The 22,818-nt window shown below is 42.1% G+C and overlaps 1 protein-coding gene across 2 annotated transcripts in view; it reads right to left on the reverse strand.

The window, feature by feature from the left end:
• The window catches only part of zfpm1 (zinc finger protein, FOG family member 1), a 96,501-nt gene extending 77,042 nt beyond the window's left edge, over positions 1-19,459 (reverse strand). Inside the window, exons 1-2 of one of the 2 annotated variants that reach the window (XM_086208615.1) lie at positions 19,381-19,459; positions 18,904-19,295 (exon numbers count right to left, since the gene is read on the reverse strand). In XM_086208615.1, coding sequence (XP_086064741.1) covers positions 18,904-18,943 — 40 coding nt within the window. In that variant the 5' untranslated portion in view covers positions 18,944-19,295; positions 19,381-19,459. Of the gene's footprint in view, positions 1-18,903 lie in introns of both variants that reach the window. The other variant, XM_086208614.1, reaches the window with a different exon arrangement.
• Between the last annotated feature and the right edge of the window lie 3,359 nt (positions 19,460-22,818).

Consider the following 22,818-nt stretch of genomic DNA (forward strand, 5'->3'; position numbering starts at 1 on the left):
TTTTAAAATAAAGTTTTTGTTTTGTTTTGTGTTGCTTGGTTTTGGGGGAGATGCCTTCCTCCACTGACACACCTGGAGAAAATAAGACAGTTAAACCTTCTTTCACTTTTCTGACACCATGGATGTTCTGAGCAACCTTTACGACAAACCAGTTTTAAACTGGAGTAAGAGCTCGTTTTCTGTTCCTTGCTCAAGAGCTCCTCACTACAACCTTCCAGTTTTAATCCAACGAGTCATTCTTTCACATAAATACCTCTCACACTCATAAATAGCGTACGACGTGTATAAGCATATGGCCCATAGTGGCCAACGATCATCAGTTGACTAATGCTTTATCAGTCACTTGTACCATCACGGTTGTGAACCACCTCTCTTATCACCTGCATCGTAATCGGGGAACTTTGAGGCCTGCTGGTTCCAGATAGAAGCTGTCAGTGTGTTGACTGGCACAGATGGATAGCAAAGTTGGCAACTGATGAGAACTTTGATAACAATTTGTCACAGTTGAGGCCAGCTAAGAGTTAAAAGAGGACAGGGCATGTATTTTATCCAACTGGTACTTCAGGGTCACAGAAAAGAGGGCTTTGGTATTAATTTTCTACACAGAGCAAAACAACCAGAATGCACTTGGCTTGTTGCGCTCCAGGGCCACTCCCAGGCTCCCGCTGCGGCTACGTGGCTGTGTTAGTATCAAAACTTTAGTTTCATTTATGCTGGGTTAGTTTTGCTGTGCTGGCTTTGGTGGCAACATAAACAGTTTAGAGGAGCATATGTCACAAAAAAGTAAAGTACCATTTCACATTGTATCCCAACAGACCAGCTGACAGAGGAGTAGGGGGTCCAAAGAAATTATCAGCCTTTATTGTTTCAATTAAAGAATTTTAGGTAAATATGAATTTGATCTTTTTTAAAGTGTAATGAACTGGTGTGTCACAACGCCTCTGATACATGAGCTATTTATTTTCATCATTTGACACACAACACATTTTTTCTACATATTTGCATAGAGTTTCTGATATTTGTCTGGAGGGTGTTGGACCCACACATGGATAAAAAACAAAAATAGAAACCTGTCAAAGCCGCAAAGAACAGCAGATTTGACCCCCCAAATATAAACTTAGTCTGGATGCAATCTTTAACAATTAGAACAAATAGAGGTTTCCATTTGATTGCTTAGAGATGATTGGATCAGTGTCAGTTGCAAGCAGCAGCCGACCCATTCAGAAATAAAGCTCGTTTTGAACCACACTGCACTAGAACGAGTCAATAAAGGTTCAGAACTGGAACCGACAATCCTGTTGCAGGAGCAGAGAAACCTGAGTGGGTTTCAGAAAACAAAGAAGGGTGGGTTACCGAAGCTTGACCCGCTGACCCACCACTGATGCCAAGAAGACCTCTCTCCCCCTCTACCTCCCTTCCTCATCACTGATGCTGCTCTCCCTCCTTCTCCTCCTTTTCTCCGTTTTCACCCCTTCCTATTTGCCGAATCCACATGGTCGGTAATGAGGGAGTAGTTTCTTAACATTCATCATCACTGAACTCTGAAACTTTATCAGCTCCGGAGAGCGGCGCCACAGCCCCGGCCCCGGCTTTCTCAGCTCTCAGATAGGGCCGATAACAAGCTGATAGATTACAGCAGATTGTTTTACTTCAGGGGACACTGCTGCTGCTGCTGCTGCTGCTGCTGCTGCTGCTGCTAATACTAATACACAGACAAGAGTTGCTGGTGATAGAAGGGGAGGTTGAAGGAAGACGGCAACAAGGTACAAAGAGGCGAGGTCAAGGAAAATGTCCCGTGTCTCCTTTTCCTGCCTCGCAATCATTTATGGAAACTTGCTATGAGAAGAGTCAAGGAGCTCAGGTTCAAACTAATTATATGGACCAGGGACCAAATCACATTGATTTCAGTGGATCAAATGTACCTGATGTCTACAAACTTTGTAAAAGTAATCATGACAGGGAGGTTAGATGCCACTCAGGTCTGTACACACACACACACACACACACACACACACACACACACACACACACACACACTCTTACAGAGGTAATCTGAGTGAGGTAATGGGGGCTGGGGTGGCAGAAGGTAGTGTGCCAGGTGACCTACAGTTAAAAACAGGGTCAATTGTGAAACACAAGCACCACTTTCTTTCTCTCCCTCCTCTCTCCCTCCCTCTTTCTGTCTCTCTCTGACAGTTTAAAGCTTAATAAAACTCTTCTTTCTCGGAGATCCTATCTCGGTGGGAATAACCTCATAAAATCCAACTTTCTAAATAAGAAATATACCTTGATCCAACATCTTTCCAAAGACATAAAATTAATGGTTTATTATCCTTTATTTCATATCATTAATCTTCTCATCTTCCAATCTCTCATTTCAGTTTTCCAGGCTCTTTGTACAGGTGTACTCCATCATGATTAAAAATGGCAAATCATTATTGCATACATCACTAAAATATATCTAGTTTTTTGAGCTTAAGATGAGTTCACTTGAGACAATCCCAACATCCAGGAAAATATATCCAATAATTTCAAGTCTTACTCAAAGTTACATGAATGACAGAAGATGGAATTGGTTGCTACTTTAACCACATGTGAAACATAACATTAAAAATCCTTCCATCAGAGATTATGTGAGCAAGACACTTAGTCACAGACAAAAAGTTTAATATAAAAAAACAAGGGATTGTAGTCGTGTAAAAGTTTTGAAATTAAAACTGAAAAAACAACCACAGAAAATCAAGGATATATTCGTGACACTAGCTAAACATACCCAATTCAACACATTTTTAGCAGGTTTTCATTTCTCTCTGTTCTTCAGTGTTTTTATATATATTTCAGTTCTTTCTGTGAGGCAGTTTGATCAGCATTTTATCAGCAGGAGTTATATCAACACAATGTATTATCATGAACGAACTAGCGGTTGCTACCTAGCTGGACAAGCTAGCAGTTCCTTGCAGCTTGTAATCTTTGTCTTAAGCTAGGCTAAATGAGCTGTGCAGCTATCAAGAGTATGTATCAGTTACACACGGACAAAGACAGTAAATGATGTCATCATGAGCACTAGTCATGACTCAAAAGACTAAGCATGTTCTTTCCACTTACAATATCTCAAAAGCGTATTTCCAAAAGATGTTGAACTATTCCTTCAACTCTTTGGTTGTATGTTAGTACAAATAAAGTATATTTTCTATTTTCAATTTTCTTTTTCTGATTCATAACATTTCTATTTGGCCAGTGATAATTCTTTTATGGGAATGCAAGCACCCATGAACAGGGCCAGGTATGGAATTTCATACCTTTATGGCACAGACCAACGCAACCTTGTCCTTCACACCTAAGGAAATCCTCTACTCGCTCTTTATTTTTCACTGTACTGAAACATGAAACTATATTTTGGTAAATGCGTTTGTATTTTATGTTTTGAAACCGTCTTGAGTGTGGGGGAAAATGTGAAAAACTAAATATTAACAAGATTTGTGAGTAATGTCATTTAAATTTTGTTTAAATTATTCTTAATAGGTACCAAAAAAGAAAAAAATATCTGTACAAGTACTGGAACCATTGAGAGGATGTGTCAACTTTAACTGTGCGCGCGCACACACACACACACACACACAATCAGTCAGTTCGCCAGTCACCTGGGAATTCAGAGCCATTGTGTTAAACAGAAGAGCAATTAGTGATTCAGATGTAAAGCGAGGTCAAGCTGCTGACCTGCTTGTCTTCACGTCTCCCCTTTGGGACGCCACCGGACGCCAAAAAGTAGCCAATCACTGGGCCCCATTCCTGCTAGCGTTGTTGGTGGCGACGTTCAGGCTTGTCTGTGTGGAGAGTCAAACCTGTCTGCTGCTGGTTTTTGCCTCTCTACCAATGAGTGAGAATTGAGCTTATCTGCCCCCCCCCCTGTGTGTGTGTGTGAGTGTGTGTGTGTGTGTGTGTGTGTGTGTGTGTGTGCGTGTGTGCTGGTGCGTGCACACGTGTGGTTACAAGAAATGTGCATGTAATGAATTTATGTCAGTGAAGGCCATTAGGTCTGATCTGTTAATAGCAAGCAATGTAACACACACAGTCTGCACACAATACAAAATCTTTTAGACAAACAAATACATATCATGATAGAAAAAAGACTTACAATGTAAAACAAAATGTCTCCATGTATTGGTCTCAATTTCGGCATCAACATTTTATCAACCACCCCCATGAATAATCCTCACGGTAATTTCTTTCTTTCTCCCCTTTTTTTGTTCCTGGCATTTTGGTGCAGCAAGATAAGGGCTAAAAAACAACAGAAGGGCTTGCAGAGTGAAAAAAGACAGATAGATAACATTGATATCAACTCCTACACAACACAGTCATTCTCTTATCTGGGCTTTTTATCACTGTTTCATTTTTTCCCTTCTGTTTTCTTTCTTTCTTTCCTTTTCAGCCGTCCACTCCTCATTCTTTGTGGATGAAAAATACTGCCCTTAAAAAGTCAAGTCAAGTTTTGCTACCAAATTAACCTTTCTGCTTATTTTCTGCAGGTGTATGAAGCCACAGCAGCAGCAGGAGGGAAATATGGTGGCATATAAGCAAAACAGACTCTGAGCTTGCAAAGAAAATATATTTAGATAGCTGATCTAGAGAGGTGGGAGGGCAGTTGCTTATTAGCAGACACCGACAGGAAGATTGCTTGGTAGAGGACACACACATACACACACACCCACAATCTTGTCCCAGCCTAGACGGCAGCCATAATTCTGAGAAGAAGGAAAAACTATTTCACACACAGACTTATCATTGCTGTGTGTCAGACAGAAAAGCCTCTCTGGGTCTAATCTATCAAGGTCAGCGAGTGTGGCCCGGACAAACAGCATGTTGTTCCATCCCGCTGCTCCCGGCTGGAGAACACAACATCTGACGGGCTCAATGGAGGGATGACTGAGTGACACCGCTGCTGGGAGACTGTATGACAAGCTCACCACAGACTCCTAACACACTCACAATACATTCCTAAATACACGTGCGTCATGATGAATCCACGTGAGGTACAGATAGTGGTATTAATCAAATAAGTGTCAGAAATTATACATTTAAGAACATTACATATTGAATTGTTACCTTTATAGATTCAAATCTCTCTGCCTGAAAAAAAACCTACTGTTTTAATTTTAGTAGGGAGTTGCATTGGTTGATGGGATTATCAAATAGTTATCAACTATTTACAAGTATAATTGACAGAAAGTGAGCTACGCTAGTCGTGTTGCTTTCATCAATGCATTTTAAAGTATCTCATTAGAAAATGTTGATGGAAAAATCCAAATTAAAAAAAAACCAAGAAAACTTCTTCAGCCCATCAAAAATGTTTATATTCCTGCTCTGTTTAATTTTTTTGAAAGTGATTTCCTGATAAAGTAATTTTTTTTACTCTTGAACTCCTTAACATGACCTGATGCAACATCCTCATCAAGTGTTATTTATAAATTTTTATGTCAATATGTAAAAGATTTTATAATCATTTAATAAACAATAGGGAAACAAAAGGCATGTCATGTTACATGGGAGCCAAGGGTCTACGCTTTTCATGGATTTTAGTTCCATCTGCACCAGAGGCTGAGAAATAAAGGTTTTAGTGACTGAAAATTCTTTAGAGTTTTTCGAAAACATTAAAAAGTTCTTTGAAAGATGCCACTGTTTTTTTTTTGCAAGGCATATTCATGTGTATATAAAAGTGTATCGACGTGAAAATCATATTTGACTGAGAATAAACGCACAATTTGATGACTCAGATCTTCCCACCACATGGAGGTCAAAGGTCACAGCCAGCTACAAAGCAACAGCTGGATTGTGTCTGTGAGCAAGAAGAACATCAGCAGGGAGGACCAGGGCACCTGCTGCCTTCAAAATAACTCCCCCAAAAAAGACAAAGAGCAGCTTAGGGAGCAGGTGGAACTCCACAGCAATGCTGGACATGGTTTAAGGTCACTCAAACTTATGCCCTCATTTATCATATTATTAGATTAGCTTGCGTCACATAGCACACTATGCTTTTATTTAACCCTGAAGTTGCCAAATGACCGTGATTGTTCAATATCAGGATTTCGAAGTGGACATGGTGTATGTAACTGTGCCTCAGGGTTGATATTATACATAGCTGAAGCTTCAATATTAATCTGAGAGAGAGGAGCCTGAGGTGAAGAGGTCCCACCCTATAACTGAAACTCCAATGGAGCATTCGGGACATTTTAATACCAAAATATAAGTCAGACTGACACAAACTCCTGCTGGACTCTCCGAGGATGCATTTGCAGCTGGATTAACTGAGACTGATCTGTAGGATTTTAACAGCAAGTGTATGTATTTTTTGTGAGTAATAATGTCATGAACAAAAGTGCTGTACATCTATTGATGGACACATCATGTAGGAAGGAGAATCGTGATGATGTGGAGGGGGAGTTTCTCCTCATTTATGGGAGGGAGGAGGAGGAAGGAAGGAGGACAGAAGTTCAGTCGGACAGACAGAGAGCTGGAGAGCTAAAGATAAGAGAGGGAGAGAGATAGAAGTGGGGGGTGGAGGGGGGGAGTTGGGGGGAAAAAAGCAAATGGGTTAGAGGATTTGGATGCAGGGAGCATATCCATCAGGGATCTTTCCTGGTATCAAACTGGAGCGATCAGTGATATAAAAAAAAGTCAACCTGGAAACGGCTGTAGCTGCAGTGGGAGTTCACTGGGCTACAAAAAGGCCGCTCGGCTCTCCGTGTCCCTCCAACCCCCCCAGACACTGCTGTCACCTTTATAATGACTCAAAAAGCCAGTTATACAAGGTGACGTTCCAGTCAGGCCGCTACTCAGGGCCCGTTTGCAATGATCCTTGTGTCCATGCTGTGTTCACCCGTCGATACGCTGCCCACAGGATCTGCAAATATAATACACTTCCACATATCGACACGCACACTCTCTCCAATCAGATGACCAGTGCTGAGTCTCTCAGCCCCCCTTCCCATGTCCTCTCTGCACTTCATCTCCCTCCTCCTCTAAAAAAAAAAAAAAACTCCACAAAAGAAAAGAGAAATGAAAAGAGGAGAGGGTTTTTCTTCTTTCTGATGCACCCCACCCTTTTCTCAATAGAGAGAGAGAGAGGGAGAAGAAGAGAAAGGAAAAAAAACATAATTTATCTGTGTATTATCAAGAAAGGCAGACACTTTAATCAGTCAGCTATGAAGTCAGTATTTCCATCCTTATCTGTCGCAGGAGTGGAAATGGAGAGGAGATAGCGTTCTGGGAGCCCATCGGTGGGCAGGAATGATAATGGGGGGGAGGGGAGGGGGGGGGCAGGGCGAGGCTATTGGACCGCTGTGTCAGCGCTATCTGCACCCATTATCAACGGCCTTATCGGCCCTACCATCAGCCTCGCTGTAATGGGGCCAGTTCAACTTTCCACATTATCATACCGCCAAGACCTGGTTCGCCAAGGCTAGGGGTCTGGCTGGAGACAGAGAGAGGGGGGCGGAGGGGGGAACAGATAGATAGAATGAAAGAAAAGGTGATAGAGAAGTGGAGGTGGAGGGGTAGAGATAGAGGGACTAGAGGTTTTAAAAAAAACAGTGGCGGGCTGAGAGGAAAGGGACGAGCGATTATTCAAAAAGCAAGAATTGATGTAACAGCTGAAGGTGGATGTGGAAGAGTAAACTTTACTAAAATGACAAACTTTCTCATTAAACTGAATATGACAGTGACATTGAGCTGCAGCCAGTTGTTGCGTCTACACACTTGAGGAGTGTTTACAGTCTGACTTCCTGCCTCTGCCGGCTGTTCCATTAGATCAACACGTCCTTAATAAATGATGTTACAACAGGGCTTCATTAATCTGAGAGATTACAGAACGTTAGTTCACACAAGATTAATCTGTGTCTTCATCAAGAGCAAACAACATGTCAAGATGTTGCAAGATGTAGTTTTCCCAAAAGTGCTAGCAGCAACATATAAAAGACTGGATGGAAATAAAGTTTCGAGATACGGGCCTTTCATTGCTCAGAACAACAATATCGCAGTAGTAATATTTTCAAATGGTGCTTTTGGAACATCTAACTTTTCAAATTAGGTTTTTTTCTTGCCGAGTTTGGTTTAGTCTTAATGTTTATGCATTACATGAACTGAAAAAAAATCCTTAAACCTACATCAACCACAATGCAACACAAAGCTTCTCATCAGATCAACACAAATTCTCCAAAAAGGAAAAGCTACAGTAAATTACCTGTCTATCTATGAACCAGACCCTGAAAAATCTACGAGAGGCTCAAGTATGACCCTGCAACCCCACATGTAAACATCGTGGCGTGTTTTAACTACATGGTGTTGTTGTGATCATATTAGCTAACTGAACTGGGCTGCGTATTAGCGAGAACCTCGCCATTCGATCCGTCGCACAATATGGTAAATGGATGGACTCTATTTTATATAGCGCTTTTCTACCTTAGTGGCACTCAAAGCACTTTACAGTGTCATCTCATTCACCCACACACTCACACACTGATGGTGGAGGCTACCATGCAAGGCACCAACCTACTCATCAGGAGCAATTATGGGTTCAGTATCTTGCTCAAGGACACTTTGACATGGTCACCGGGGTCGAGGATCAAACCAGCGACCCTTCAGTTGCTAGACGGCCACTCTACCCCTGAGCCATGCCGGCCGATATACAACTTTCTGTACGAAATGTCCTGTGAGACCGAACTTTCAATTGTTGGTAGATGTGTACAAAACATTATATTTATTAATTGACAGAGAAAATAATGTTGTCCACATATTAGCCTCCCCACAACTGATGTACAGTCTTGCAGGATGTTATCATTATTTCCATTACATGACGGACAAAATGACTCAGGACTATTTCATCCACAATCTCCATTCAATTCATGAGAAAAATATCAGCAAACTTGCACACACAAAAAATGTGTTTGTGTATGTATATATACACACATATATTTATACACACACACTGTAGATATTTATTTACACACAAGTGTATATACATATAAATACATGTATATATACATATACACACATATATACACGTATATATACATATATAACACATGTACATATACACACATACACATGTGTATATATATATATATACACACATATATACACACATATATACAGTACATCTTCAGATTTGTGTATATGTATGTATACATATATACATGTATGTGTGTATGTATGTATGTATGTGTATAAATACATATATACATAATCGCACATACTGTATATACATATACTGTACACACACATATATACATACATATACATATATACATATACACACATATATACACACATATACATATACACATATATGCATATATACATATATGTATACATATACATATATACACATATATATACACACACACATATACACACACACACACACGTTTGTGTACAGTGGTGTTGTACACTTGCAGAAAAAGAACGTTCCAAGACTTGAATAATGATAATAATAATAATAATAATAATAATAATAATAATGATAATAATAATAATAATAATATACCTACATTATTGTGAATGTGTGTTGAACAGTTTCATACTGTGATTACATATTAATGACTTTAGTGGACGCTCTTCCAAGGGGTTTCAACAGTTAAAGAGTTTTGATAACTCAAGTTGAGATGAAGGTAGCTGAGCTGCAGCTTCTCAAATGTAAAAATCTGCTACTTCTCTCCATTTTGTATCATATTAGACTGTTAATCAAAAACATGCTAACTTTTATATTTTCTGACACGTTATGCAAAAGAAGGATTCATAAAATATAATGTGAATAAACATCATTTGCCGGGAAGCGTCAACATGTGATTCTTCATCACAGCAATACAACCCTACAGTGTTGTTCCCCTCAAATGCTGCGACAAGTAAAGAGGTTTTGAGGATGTAGGAGGGACAAAAAACACTATTGAGAATTTTAAAATAAAAAAATTAACAAAATAAATCTGTAAATCATTAAGTTTAATCTTGCAAACCCCTTTAGAGGGTTACAAACCTCTTGGCCTCTGACTAACATCACCACTCACTGTGTTTAATCTGCCTTACGCTGTCACAGGCTGGATGAATGTCCATATCTAATATTGTCAGACAATCTCATGTCCACAAGCAAGTATGTCTAGAACTGCAGTTTATTTGGCTTTTTTAATACATATCAATACATGGTCAAGATATAAATACACTCCTTATTCACCTGTGGCCCAACATCTACAGACTGAGTTTACTGTATGGAGACCCACCCACTCACCCACAACTACACACACGCACGCCCACACACACACACACACACACACACACAGAGGTGGATTGATTGGCAGCTCACTTATCAATGCGAGAGCCACAGCTCCATAGTTTACACAAGCACAAAGCAATCCAAAGGCCCAGATCACTGCAACACTATTGGCTCACATGACTCACAATGTACACACTGAGACGTGAGAGAGAGTGGGTGGGGGTACGTTATTCATCACAGCCTTGGTTAGCCCAACAGTCCCAAATATCATAGAATATATAATTTTTTCCATTTAAAACATAAAGTACAAGTTATTTGTGACTTCTATCCTCCTCTGTTGGCAGCTGCATGTAACTGCAACGACTGGGGGATCTTCTGGTGGTCTGGAGCCAAAGTAGCAGAGAGGAGGAAGCAGGCTAATTATCAAGCGGGACAGCGAGCTCCGAAAGAAGTGATGGTTTTGTTGTCACATGAAGATTCTTAGTCCCTAAAGGTGTTGAAGTAAGAGAACGGTGTTCCTTTCATGAAAGCAGGCAGACAGTGAGAGGAGCCGCCGGTCTAGACCTCCTCTGTTCAGGAGGCTCCCAGGAGGCTCCTCCAGCATCTCCTCTTTCTAGTCTCATTGTCTGACGCCGAGTCACCCTTATCACCTGCTTGCCTCCCGTCCTTCCAATTTCCTCCTCCTAACTGTCCTCCTCTTCAGTCCCCTGCTGCGGTTCTCTTCTCCTCACCTGTACACTCTCGCCGCTTGAGAATCATGTGTGCGAATCAGGACAATTATCACGTCACTTCCTGAGAGCCTCCACATATCACCTCTACCTGCATCAGCAGTATCCAGCAAAGGGCACGATGGGAAAACTTGGATTTAAACATAATGTACATCACACCAGAGCTAAAGTGGTTTCTGTCTGGTCCTTGCTTAGTCAAATATCTCCCAGTACATGGTTCAACAAACCCACATGTCAGTTTTTTTAAGTCGATTATGGATGCACCTCTAGATAAAAAAAAAAATCCTTTTTTCAGAAATATCCTTTTATCCACCTCATAATGCTGTATTTTACCCTTTAAAGCACATCACACCATTCTAGTTCTCCCTGCTACATTTGGAAATTCAAACAGTTCTTTATTTTCAGTGATGTTTGAAGAGTTTACATTTGTGTGAAAAAAGGAGAAAATGACACAAATGTAAGAAAACAGCATTTATTTGTGTAGCAAAGAGCTCAGAGATGTCATTAGTGTTTTTCTTGCGATTTTCTTAGGTTCAAATATGTTTCCAACTTTACCGCACATCCTCCTCCCCCTCCTCCTCACTGCTCTCTCAGCCAAATGTGGCAGCATGACATGATCTGGTTTTTTTTTCTAGATGGTTGGCTGAACAGACAGCAGGTGCACACAGGGTCAAAGGTCAGTGTACATGAATGTGTGTATGACGATCTCCCTGGAGTTGGTGGGTATTTTTCCATCTTGTCAGGCTGCTGTGACCTTTAACCCCTCGACTTATTTGTCAAACTGTTTGTTCACTTGGGTATAGGTGACGGCGGAATGTGTGTGTGTGTGTGTGTGTGTGTGTGTGTGTGTGTGTGAGACTATAAAAGCAGGTCAGGCAATGTTGTTTGCCCACCCCGGAACAGAGCGATCAGCACAGTAGGAGCAAATGGTCTGTCTTATCACTGCCACTGGGGGGCCTTGTCATAACACTAACTCTCTCTCTCTCTCTCTCTCCTGTCATATACACTCCTTTGTCTAGGCTCATACTGACCAGAGATCAGAGCCACGTGGCCCACAGCTCTCCTGCAAACACAAACAAATGCACACACACACACAACGACTAAATTAACCAGCAAATGTTAATGAAGATCTTGCAGGTGATGCTAAAATGTGACTGTTTTCATGCTTGAACACCAGGATTCTTTAGGCAGGTCAAACAACCCACCATCTAATAAAGAGCGTGTCAGCAGTGAGTTAAACACTCCCAGAGGAAGATCTGGCTGAGTGGTAATTACTGCTAGAGCAAAGAGTTTGGACATAGATTACGCTACTGTTGGTCAGAGCAATGTTTTCTCTCCTCCCTCATCTACTGAGTCGTCAGCGCTCAGGTCAGGGGTGAAAACGTTTACAACGGCACGGAGTTGGGGAACCATAATTCAACACAAGGCCTTCCCTTAGGTAAATAGCAGGAAAGGGTAATAACTCATCTGCACACCCAGCACAAACGGTGTTTCCTCTGTAACCCTGCCAACTTCCCTCTTTGGTGTGTTTGACCACACACGCTCACATGCACAAGCACACACACATACTAATGCAAGCACGCACGCACGAACGCAGACACACACTCTTTGTTAGTTCTGCTCAGACCGACACTAAACAAACACATAAAAATTAATGCTTTAGCAGCTTTAATGTGTAGAAACTAAACAGGCTCTCAACCTTTTTTTGTTCTGAACTACTCCAAAGAAATAAAAGGAGTTTGATAAGTCTGAAACAGGCTGTTTTGAACGGGTATGGAAAGAATTCTTCTTATTGCTCCATCTTCTCTGTCTCTAAAGGTGTTTGCAGTATTTTGTCCCTGCACACACTATTTATTCATGCACATGTGTGTCCGACTGATTGCTGTCCCACGCAGCTCTCAGAGTAATGCTATCTGATGGTGAGGAGCATGAGAATCGCTGGCGTCCAATACCCAATCAGACACCATCTAGCTAGTTTAATATCTGTCAGTAGAATCAAACCAGTGCGAGTCATCCTGCTGATGCTGCTACTTTTCTCTTCTTTTTTCTTTTTCTCACAGTTACTGAACAGAATAGATGATTTAAAGCAGTGGAAGATAATCATCGACGAACACCAGAATTTCCCCAACATGTCGGCGCTATCTTCCTCCTAAATCACAAATGAGTAATACATGCTATTAATTTTAATTAAATTAATCAATGACAATGCTTGTTAGGGAGGAGAGAAAGAGAGGAGAGGCGAAGAAGGGGGAAGAGAGGGAGGAGGGAGAGATGTGAGTTTTGAATGAGTGAGAGAAGATCGAGGTAGAGAAGAAGTGCATTCACACCTATCATCTAATTATACAACAACATTAATCCCATTAGGGCTGGAACTGATTGCCAGGGTCTGGACCCCGGCTGCTCCTGCCTGGGCCTGTTGTTATTGCGGTGGAGCCTCGGCTCCTGCCTGGTCCGGCCAGATAACAACTCTAATCACACTTGGCGATCTCTATCTGCACCGGAGATCAGGCCCCACGGCTTATCGCAAGTTCACATCAAGCTAAAAGCAGAACAAAGACGGGGGGGGGGGGGGGGGCAGCGCAAGAGAAAGCCACCAAGGCACTGCAGGAGCCTTATGTGTATGTGTGCGTGCGTGTGTGTGTGTGTGTAATTTAGATGTGCTTGTGTGTTTTAATTCACTTTGGCTTTTGGCTCAAGAATTAATTAATCGCTCAATTGTACATCCATAAAACAATCACATGACGCACGACTTGTCATACTAGTGATAACAAAAAGAAACACAACATATTCCTCTCACAAAGCTGCGCCACACTCAAGAGGAAAGTTAAATCTTAAAAATAAAAAAAACATCTATGTGAAGAAGTTCGAGGGTGAAAGGAGAGGGAAAGAGGAAGAGGAGGAGGAGGAGGTCAGCTTAGTGATTTCCTTGTCTGGGCTCTGCAGGCGTCCAGGTTTGCTTTAAGCCGTGGAAGGCAGCATATTATTCATGCTGACCTCTGAGCTCTAACGCTGATGTCATAGGAACCAAGCTTTCTCTCTCTCTCACACACACACACACACACACACACACACACACACACACACACACACACACACACACACACAATCAGCATTCTGGATCTGCAGGCTCTTATCTATCTATCATCAGCAGGCCTCCTTATCAGCCCTAAACATCTTTCACAGAGGGGTGGGGGAGCAGCAGAGCAGGCTCAGCTGCCATTAAAAACACACCACAACACATTCATCTACCAGCTATGTATTCTGCACACTTTTTCACTCTTTCCTTACCTCTCCAATACACACACGCACGCATACACACACACACAACGTCCACTCCTCCCTCCTCCTCTCATCCCTTTTATCACCACACTTTTTCCCCCTCCTTCTCTGCTTTTCTCTACTTATCTAGAGATCCACCCCCAGCCAATCGCAAACAAAACTAATGACAACAACGCGACAATGCTGGGAAAATGGCATGCAACAGCCAGATGTAATTAGAATGTGCCCTCCAATCTCCATCTCTCTTTCCATCTGCCCTACCTCCACATCTCTCTTTCACTCTCTCTCTCTCTCTCTCTCTCTCTCTCTCTTTGCTTTCTGCACTATCAGCAGCAGCGATCGCCGCCAAGTTTTATCATGTCTCCCATCTCAACCGCCAAAATATAAGCCCAGGGATCCAGCCTCAGTGGGCTGCCTGGCTGCCTCCTATCTCCCCATCAAGGAGAGGAGCCTTATCACGCTGAAAGATCACCAACGGCTGGGGAGGATGACGCACAAAGAGACACCGACAAATATCTATCTGCTTCACAAACACCCCCTTCTCCTCCTCTACTATTGGCCTCCAGAAAGCCCTGGACTCAATCTATTGTTGTTGGGGGGAAGATATTCATGCTATGTTGTCTTAATGTACAACTCTATTGTGGGGCGTGTGGGTGAGGGTGGGGGTGGGAGTGGGGTGTTATTGACACAAATGTTTTTTCTGGGCGTTTTAATAAAAGTTATTCCAGGACAGACGATGGGGCTTCAGTCCTCTAGAGCTGCACAATAATAAATGCATTCTTGCAGGCGGGGAACACTTTCAGAAACACTTGAGTTTTCATAAGATGTGGACACAGGCAGGGTGGGAAATGATGTTTGATTTCCCCTTATTGACAGAATATTCTCCAAGACACTGAGGAGAAGGAGCCATCGCGGAGAGGGAGGAGGTCCAAAGTGTTACCTCATTTCAGTCAGAAAAAGGTCAACACAACCAAAGGTCCCTCTAACACACCACGTTTAAACACAATGCTTTCAGTTGGAATTTTAAATTCAAAATAAATATCAATCAAAACTCATCCAACTCTGCTTACTTCAATTGACAGAATGAGTCACCAACATGTTAATATATTTAGAAACAGGTGTTGTCATTGTACATCCTTAAATCCAGTGACCCAAACTGTTCCAAGAGGTAAATATGCAAATACACCATGTCAAAACAAATTTTATGATTCTTCTACTTCAAAGTAAAAGCTCTCCAGCAGCTGACAAGAGGAAGGATTTTATTTTGAAGGCCTGTCAGGAACATTAGATCCAACTTCATCACTTCTAAAACCAGAACTGTACTACATGAATCATTTTCAGAGAGGAAGTAAGAACTGTTATACTGTGATAATGAAACCCAACAACACTGTGACCTTGTTGGAATTCGTCATATCACCAAGAGAGAGCAGCATGTTCAAAACAACATGGTGGACAAACTCCTGCTTTAGTACTAATAGCAGTAATGGTTATTGTAGCACCAGGACCCCCTACACAACCCAGCTGAACAAAGTCCTTATCACTCCTCACTCTTTCCTATCAAAATGTCTGCCAAATCACATGAGAGTCACGGGCTGAGAGCCTGGCTGGCCTGGACAACAGCCGGGGCCTTGGTGCACAGGGAAGCATGGCGGACCAGAAGCACTGATAAAGACGGCCATGACACCCCTGAGACACACACGTATTCTCTCTCTCTCTTCTTCTCTCTGGGTTTATCAGCCTCGGGGTCTGGAATACATCTCCAGGCCTTACCGCTGGCTGTACTGAAGGTGCATGCTGGGAGTTCACAGACTCTCTTTGGAAATGGAAATAAAACAGGAAGTGACTGACTATGTAGACTACTCGCAGTTTTTCTCACTAGTGTCATTACTGTGATTTAAGACATTAGACATTAGTATTACAAGTAGTTATCTATATAGTTTGAAGTATGCCTTATCAGAAATGTATCTCGTTTTGTGTGAATACCATTAGATATCATTAAAGATCAAAATAGCACTGGATTATGGATACCCCCCCCCCACACACACACACACACACACACACCCAAAACCTTTACAGTGGAAAAGTAAAACCAAAATTATGTCATGCTTGTGAGTTTAAAATGGGAAAACTCAGCCTAGCAGCTTCATAATTTATTATTTCCGTACTGAACTCATGTAGCCAGACGTACCTCTTCTGCTGTTTTAAGTAGGTTGCTAGTAGCGTGCTAGCAGAGATTGCTGTTGTTTCCCCAAGCCAGAGGGACCTCTGAAAACCTTTGAATGCAGAATGCAGAAGGGGCAAAAAAACGCTGACTGAAGCCATCCCCCAACCACAGCCTTGATCCTCTAATTCAGACTAAGTATTGTCATCGGTGAGGTGTACTGTTATTTTCTCAACCACGTGGTGTTGGCTTGACTTTCCCTACATTTAGTAGTTACTAATTACTTCCACAGCACACAGTACCTGCCCCAAGTGGAGCTGGTTGTCATAGCGACAGAGCAGGAAACTCCCGTGCTGGCATCTTTAGAGCTGTATCAATTCAGAGATTTTTGGTTGTAGCATCTAGTTCAGGGTTGTTCCATCCAACCTCCTAATGCTATATGCTTTTTCAATGATGTCATTCTCTCCAACCAATCAGTGTCCTGCAGTGGTTTCAAGTCAACTTTTAGAGCCTACTCTTGACTGTCCCCGAGCATGTCTACCGCCCCCCCCCCAGTTTGTTGGACCAGCATGACTGGTCCATGTAATGCCCAGGGTGAATACACGTTCTTGGTCTTAGCATAGTCGGGGGAGGTGGGATGCAGGAAAGTACAGTTGCATGGAGACCTGACGAAGCTGTAATGTAATCTAGCGGCCCAGAGGAGAAAGAAGATCAATTCCAGTGTGACGACACTATCAAAAAAAAAAGTAACTGACCAAACATCAAGTAAAGAACTTGCACTTTTGGAGTCCAATTCAGCAACAACCATCTGCTTCATCAGGTGAAGCCACAGAGAACAAGAGAACCTACTGAGTATTGAGTAGTGTTAGCCGATGCTAGCTCTTACTGATGGCTGTGCTGCAGGGGTTCAGACTTTCCACCTTACGGTCCAGAGTACGTTAGGGAGCGTTCAGCTCAGTGATGAAGTAGACAGGCTGAGGCCTGGAGTGATGTGAGCGCAGGCTAGTTGGACACCGCAACAGAGCCAAGTGTGAATGCGCCCTCAGTGTAGCTCAGCTCTCTCAACAGAGGTGACACCAAACTAGGCAATTTCTGATTCTACTGATATCTACCAATGTTGATATTATCTCTGAAAAAACAATTTTATACATGATGTCCACATTTTATACACACTAATCCACAAATGTAATTGTGAATTTGAAAAATTGACTTTTTCTTTATTTCCAAAAGATTTGGAAACACCGATATATCATTGTTTATTATTGTTCCCTCAACACTGACGATAAGCAAAGAAGAACAGAGATGAGCAAAACTGGGCTGATTCAAATATTAGCCATCAGACAGATACCAGAATACTGAAGGAGTGACCGATGGCTGCAGATACCAGTGAACCCCTACTGGGTCCAACTAACTACCAGGTCCAAACCACAACTTTTAGGACCAGAAGCAAGTTCAGTTCAGCTGTGTGTGGTGGAAAAGGGAGACAATGTGCACTCATGCACACTTGTCACCTGATTTTATAGATCTTGCAAAACAAAATTAAATTCAAACTGAGCCCCTTTGCCTTCAGGGAACACATGGAGGGGTTAATTACAACATCCTTAATATGCTTTTATATCAAATTTGAGAATCACTCAACAGCGATGAACCTTCACACATTTTATAAACAGGAAGAACTCCTAGAGCGTGGAGACCAGAAAAGCACTAGACCAAGAAAAATACCTTCCAAGCGGCCCTAAGATGCATTATTGAGTTAAAAGGATAGATGTACAAAAATATCCAATTGTAAGCAGCTATCAGGGGGAGAGATCAGCCAGGCGGCCTATCTGACGCCCCATCTCTGGAAAAGAGAAGTGAAAAGCCAGGGGGAAAATGCAACGGCGGCCTCGGTGCTGCCTCAGACAGAAAACAAATAAAAAAAGATCCAATTTTAATCTTTATCTGGGCTCACATCGGATCGCTGCCCAATCTCTGTTCACATCGGCTTTTTCAGAGAACACTGACGTTTCCACAACAGAATTAAACAGGAAGCCACGGCGACAGTTAGAGCTGCCAATGGACCAGCACTCTTTACTGGCTAATAAACGCTGGTGTTTGCTTGTAGTGTTGATATCAAGGCTGCCAAAGCGGCACTTTGACAACTTTTTATTTCTATTTTTTTGAAAGAAAGAAAGTGTGTGTGGGTTGTTTGTTTTTTTTATTATTATTTCAGCAGACATATCTGAACTGCAGTTTCTTCTGGGTGCCTCTAGGTTGGGGTTTTTAAACATACACTCATAAAAGGGTGTCATAAAGCTACTGTAGAGAAAGCTAGGCGTTACAGAAGAGTTTCATCCCACTTATTATTAACTTTAGAGTTAATGAGTTGCAGCTCAGCACAAGCGCTGCTCCTAGTCACAGCGCGCGTGGCACACACACACATTGCTACTCACAACAGTAAACAACAAAACAACAACAACAACTTGTGTTTTTCTTACGTTTTATCTGCCGCGGTTTGCTCTGTTTTCTCCGTGACATGTTGGCTCTTCCCCTGACCGGGAGCCCTCTTGGACGGACTAGCAGAGCTCCGGAGACGCGGTCTGGTTCTTCTGTCTTCTGGTTCTCTTGGACTCCTCCGTTCTACTGCTGAGACTCGCCGCTCCGCTCAGCCACCGGGGAAATCCACATGACCCGCCTGCACTTTGATATCTTCTGCCACGACAGCTTCCTACCTGTGGCGGAGTCCGCTTACTTCCCTCCTTCCACAAACGTGTGCTCGCTCGCTCTCTCTCTCTCTCTCTCTCTCTCTCTCTCTCGGTTTTCCTGCTGTTCCTCCACCGGGAATGTCTCTACGGGGACCGCTGGAGCGACCGTCACCGAGCGCAGCTGCCTGTCGTGACAGGTATTAACGCTGGTTAATATCACAGTGATATGGAAGCCGATACGCTTTTGTTCTCTGTCAAGTTGAAGCTCACCGGTCCGCCCACTTGTCCGCCTGCGTTGCCTGTGAACCCGGGAGCCACTACCGATGGAGCTCCGGCGCTACAGTCAACTCCGCTTACTACTGAGGAGCTGACGCACCCTTGACACGCCCCTTACGTCTGACGTAGGTCAACGCACTCGCCTCCTATTGGTTCACGCCTAAACCACAGGACTTGTTCTGTATATAAAGTAGTGTAGTTCTAATTACCAACTATGAGCTAATTCCCGAACTCCGAGCACGTACAACACATGAGCAGTTCAGTATATGAGTAAACAAATAGTACTGCACAAAAAATCTGTTATGTGTTTGACTAACTTTAAATGTTAATTTGTGAAGCTTGTTCATTCATTTATCATTTTCCTCATGCTCATAAAGTTAAAATATCTTCATGGTTTAATGTAATTCACATTATTTTCATTATTGACATAGCCATCTCCATGATTCACTTTATTTACTACTTTTCGAATTTGTATTTAGTGCAAAACATGATAAACATATATGCTGCAGTACAGGAGATGGGGCAGGACTCAACTGGCAAGAGACATACAAGAGTGGGTGAGGAACATAAACAATACTTTCAATGACAACAAGGACAAAAAGAAAACAAACAAAAAAAGAAAAACATAATTTTGGACTGAGAGTTATTGTTGTAATACTCCGTTGTATATGTGGGAAGGGAGGAGTCTCTGATACCAGAATAGGGGAGAGGATGCAAGGGAGGGAAAGTACCAACAAAAGAGTAGTTTTGAGTTTTTTAAGAAAAAGATAGCAGGAAGAAGCCAGGGCTTGAACCCAGAACCATCTTGCTGTGAGGTGACAGTGCTAACCACTGCACCACTGTGCCACAGATCTTGATTAAGTGTCTATTTTATTTTATTTTTCACTCTTGATTTCTTATTTTTTCAATCTAGCTACTTAATTTTTGCTCTTAGTTGCTTCAGGGCACCGCCAGAGCATCAGGAGGTGGTCAACCAGTTGTGGGTTTGGTCCCTTTGGAACTGAAGCCACCTCAATAATAGTGGTTCATTCCATTTGGCAAAAACTTTGAGAGAGGTTCTATTTTAACTAAAGCGTAACTTAACTTACTAAGTGGCACAGTGGTGCAGTGGTTAGCACTGTTGCCTCACAGCAAGAAGGTTCCAGGTATGAGTCCCAGCTCCAGCACAGGATCTTTCTGTGTGGAGTCTGCATGTTCTCCCTGTTCCTGTGTGGGTTCTCTCTGGTACTCCAGCTTCCTCCCACAGTCCAAAGACATCAAGAGGGGACGAGGCTGATTGATACTCTAAATTGACTGTAGGTGTGACTGTGAGTGTGAATGGTTGTCTGTCTCTATGTGTTGGCCCTGTGATGGACTGGTGACCTGTCCAGGGTGAACCCCACCTCTCGCCTGAAGGTTGCTGGGATAGACTGCAGCCTTCCACGACCCTTAACAGAATAAGTGGTAGATGGATAATTTATTGAACGACTACTGGAGGAATAATAATATATTGGTGGTAATGACTCACCTGATGACAGCGTGTGTTATTGCCACACAAGCTGGAAATACTATTTTCCTCAGTACAAGATATTTTTAGCGGCAAATTATTTTTTTTCTGCAAATCACCGGCAAGAAATGTTATAATCCAACTAACCTGATATCATTTAGAACTAAATTTATCCCCAACTGTTTAAATCCAATGTATCCTATTTAAATTTTATAGACTTAACTGTGACATGGTCATTATAAGATTTATTTTCAGGTTGCATTAGTGTGTGCATAGATAAATGCACTGAAAAAAAGCATTAAATGATGATGTAGTCAATGTGCTATCATTGGTAGATAGATTGTGTATCGGTCTGGTTTCCTCTTGCCAGTATCAATGTTAGACAATGAATGGCAGGCGTTCCAAGAGTTCACTCACCTAATATTTTGTCAAGACATTTTTCCGTTTATCGTGTCAGCACTAAACATTTATATAGAAAGTTATATTTCATACAAACTCTTATTTTGTATCAAAAATGAACTCTTTCAAATGTTTAAGGACAGTTTGATGGTGTTTAATAACATTTGAAATGACTTCTATGACATCAAAGTGTTAAACTACATGCAAAGGTCCTTAAATTACAGTAAAACATTGAATGTCAGGTGAATTCTCTGATGCAACTCATTCTTTTCCACTCTGTGAAGGAATCTCCTACCTGCTTCTCCAACCACGCTGGGAGTTGATGGCAGTCGCTCATATTCGCTGCCGCCATCTAGTGGCCAAACAGTGAAAATGTTGAGAACGCATCCCCAGGTTCAGTGCAGAAATGGATTTCTCATTCTGGCAGAGTGAGCGATCCACTTCATTCATCCCGAGGAGAAGACTCCTATTGTGCGTATTTCTTGCAACAATAGTTTGTTAAAGTTAAAGCCCGTCGTAACAATATACTTTATTACCCAGTTGTTCACAGGGAAAACAGGTATGTAACCCTTTTAACACTGCAATTATCCATGTTTCCAGTGGATGGAAGATGATTTAATTGTGACAGGCCTAAAGGACTACAGATCTCAACAGCAACAGCACATCTGCAGACGTGGCGTCTTTGCACATATCAGCTTTGACAGCTGGACTCGAATAGAGAGCTGAGGCTCATTATGGTCTTACTGTGCTGTAATTGTAAGATTCCATATGAAGCTGCATTATTTGCAGCTCCTGGTTATCGTAGAAAATTATGCACCATCAGGGAAAAAAAAAAAGGCTTCAAAATCATGTTCGTCGTTGAAGCTGGTTTCAATCTGGCTAAAACCTTGAGATTAAATATTGGCAAACATTCTGTAGGTGGATGTAACTGTAGTGCCATGATGTGTGCTGCAATTTCTAAACATGGTGTGGCATGTGACAGCTGCTGATGTTCCTGAACACCCTATACATGGATGTCTTCCCTCTGGTCTGGTGAGAAATGTACTACATATCAGAGGAAAGTTTGGACCTTTAAGCATGATGGGAGTTCAGTTTTGAATCTCACGGAGGCTGGAAATAATCTGCCTCTGAATCAAACTGCCACTGCTTGTGATGCCATAACAGCAGAACCCTGCAGTGTTGCGCTCCAGGGAAGAGATTCAGACATGAGTAACAGGATGTATAGCGATATGTTGTGTGTCCAATGCTTCTATTTGTTTGGGATCGTAAAACTGCAGTAGAATTGCTTTCATTCGAGTCCAGACTTAATTGATATTGTTTCCTGGTGGTGTGCAAAAGTGGTATATGGTCTCATTGTATAGCACCTTTCTTTAGCAGCACTCAAACTGCTTTACAGTCTCATTCACACACACTTAGTGTAGGCTGCCCTGCAAGATACCAACATACTCAGTCAAATTTATTTGTGTAGTGCTAAATCCCAACAGAAGTTAATGACACTTTAAAATAGAGCAGGTCCAGCACCACACCCCTTCAATGAATTTACACCC

This window comes from Aulostomus chinensis, chromosome 7 (genome assembly GCF_037954235.1).
Source record: "Aulostomus chinensis isolate RoL2024-O1b breed Wild chromosome 7, RoL_Achi_v1.0, whole genome shotgun sequence".
Taxonomy (NCBI): domain Eukaryota; kingdom Metazoa; phylum Chordata; class Actinopteri; order Syngnathiformes; family Aulostomidae; genus Aulostomus; species Aulostomus chinensis.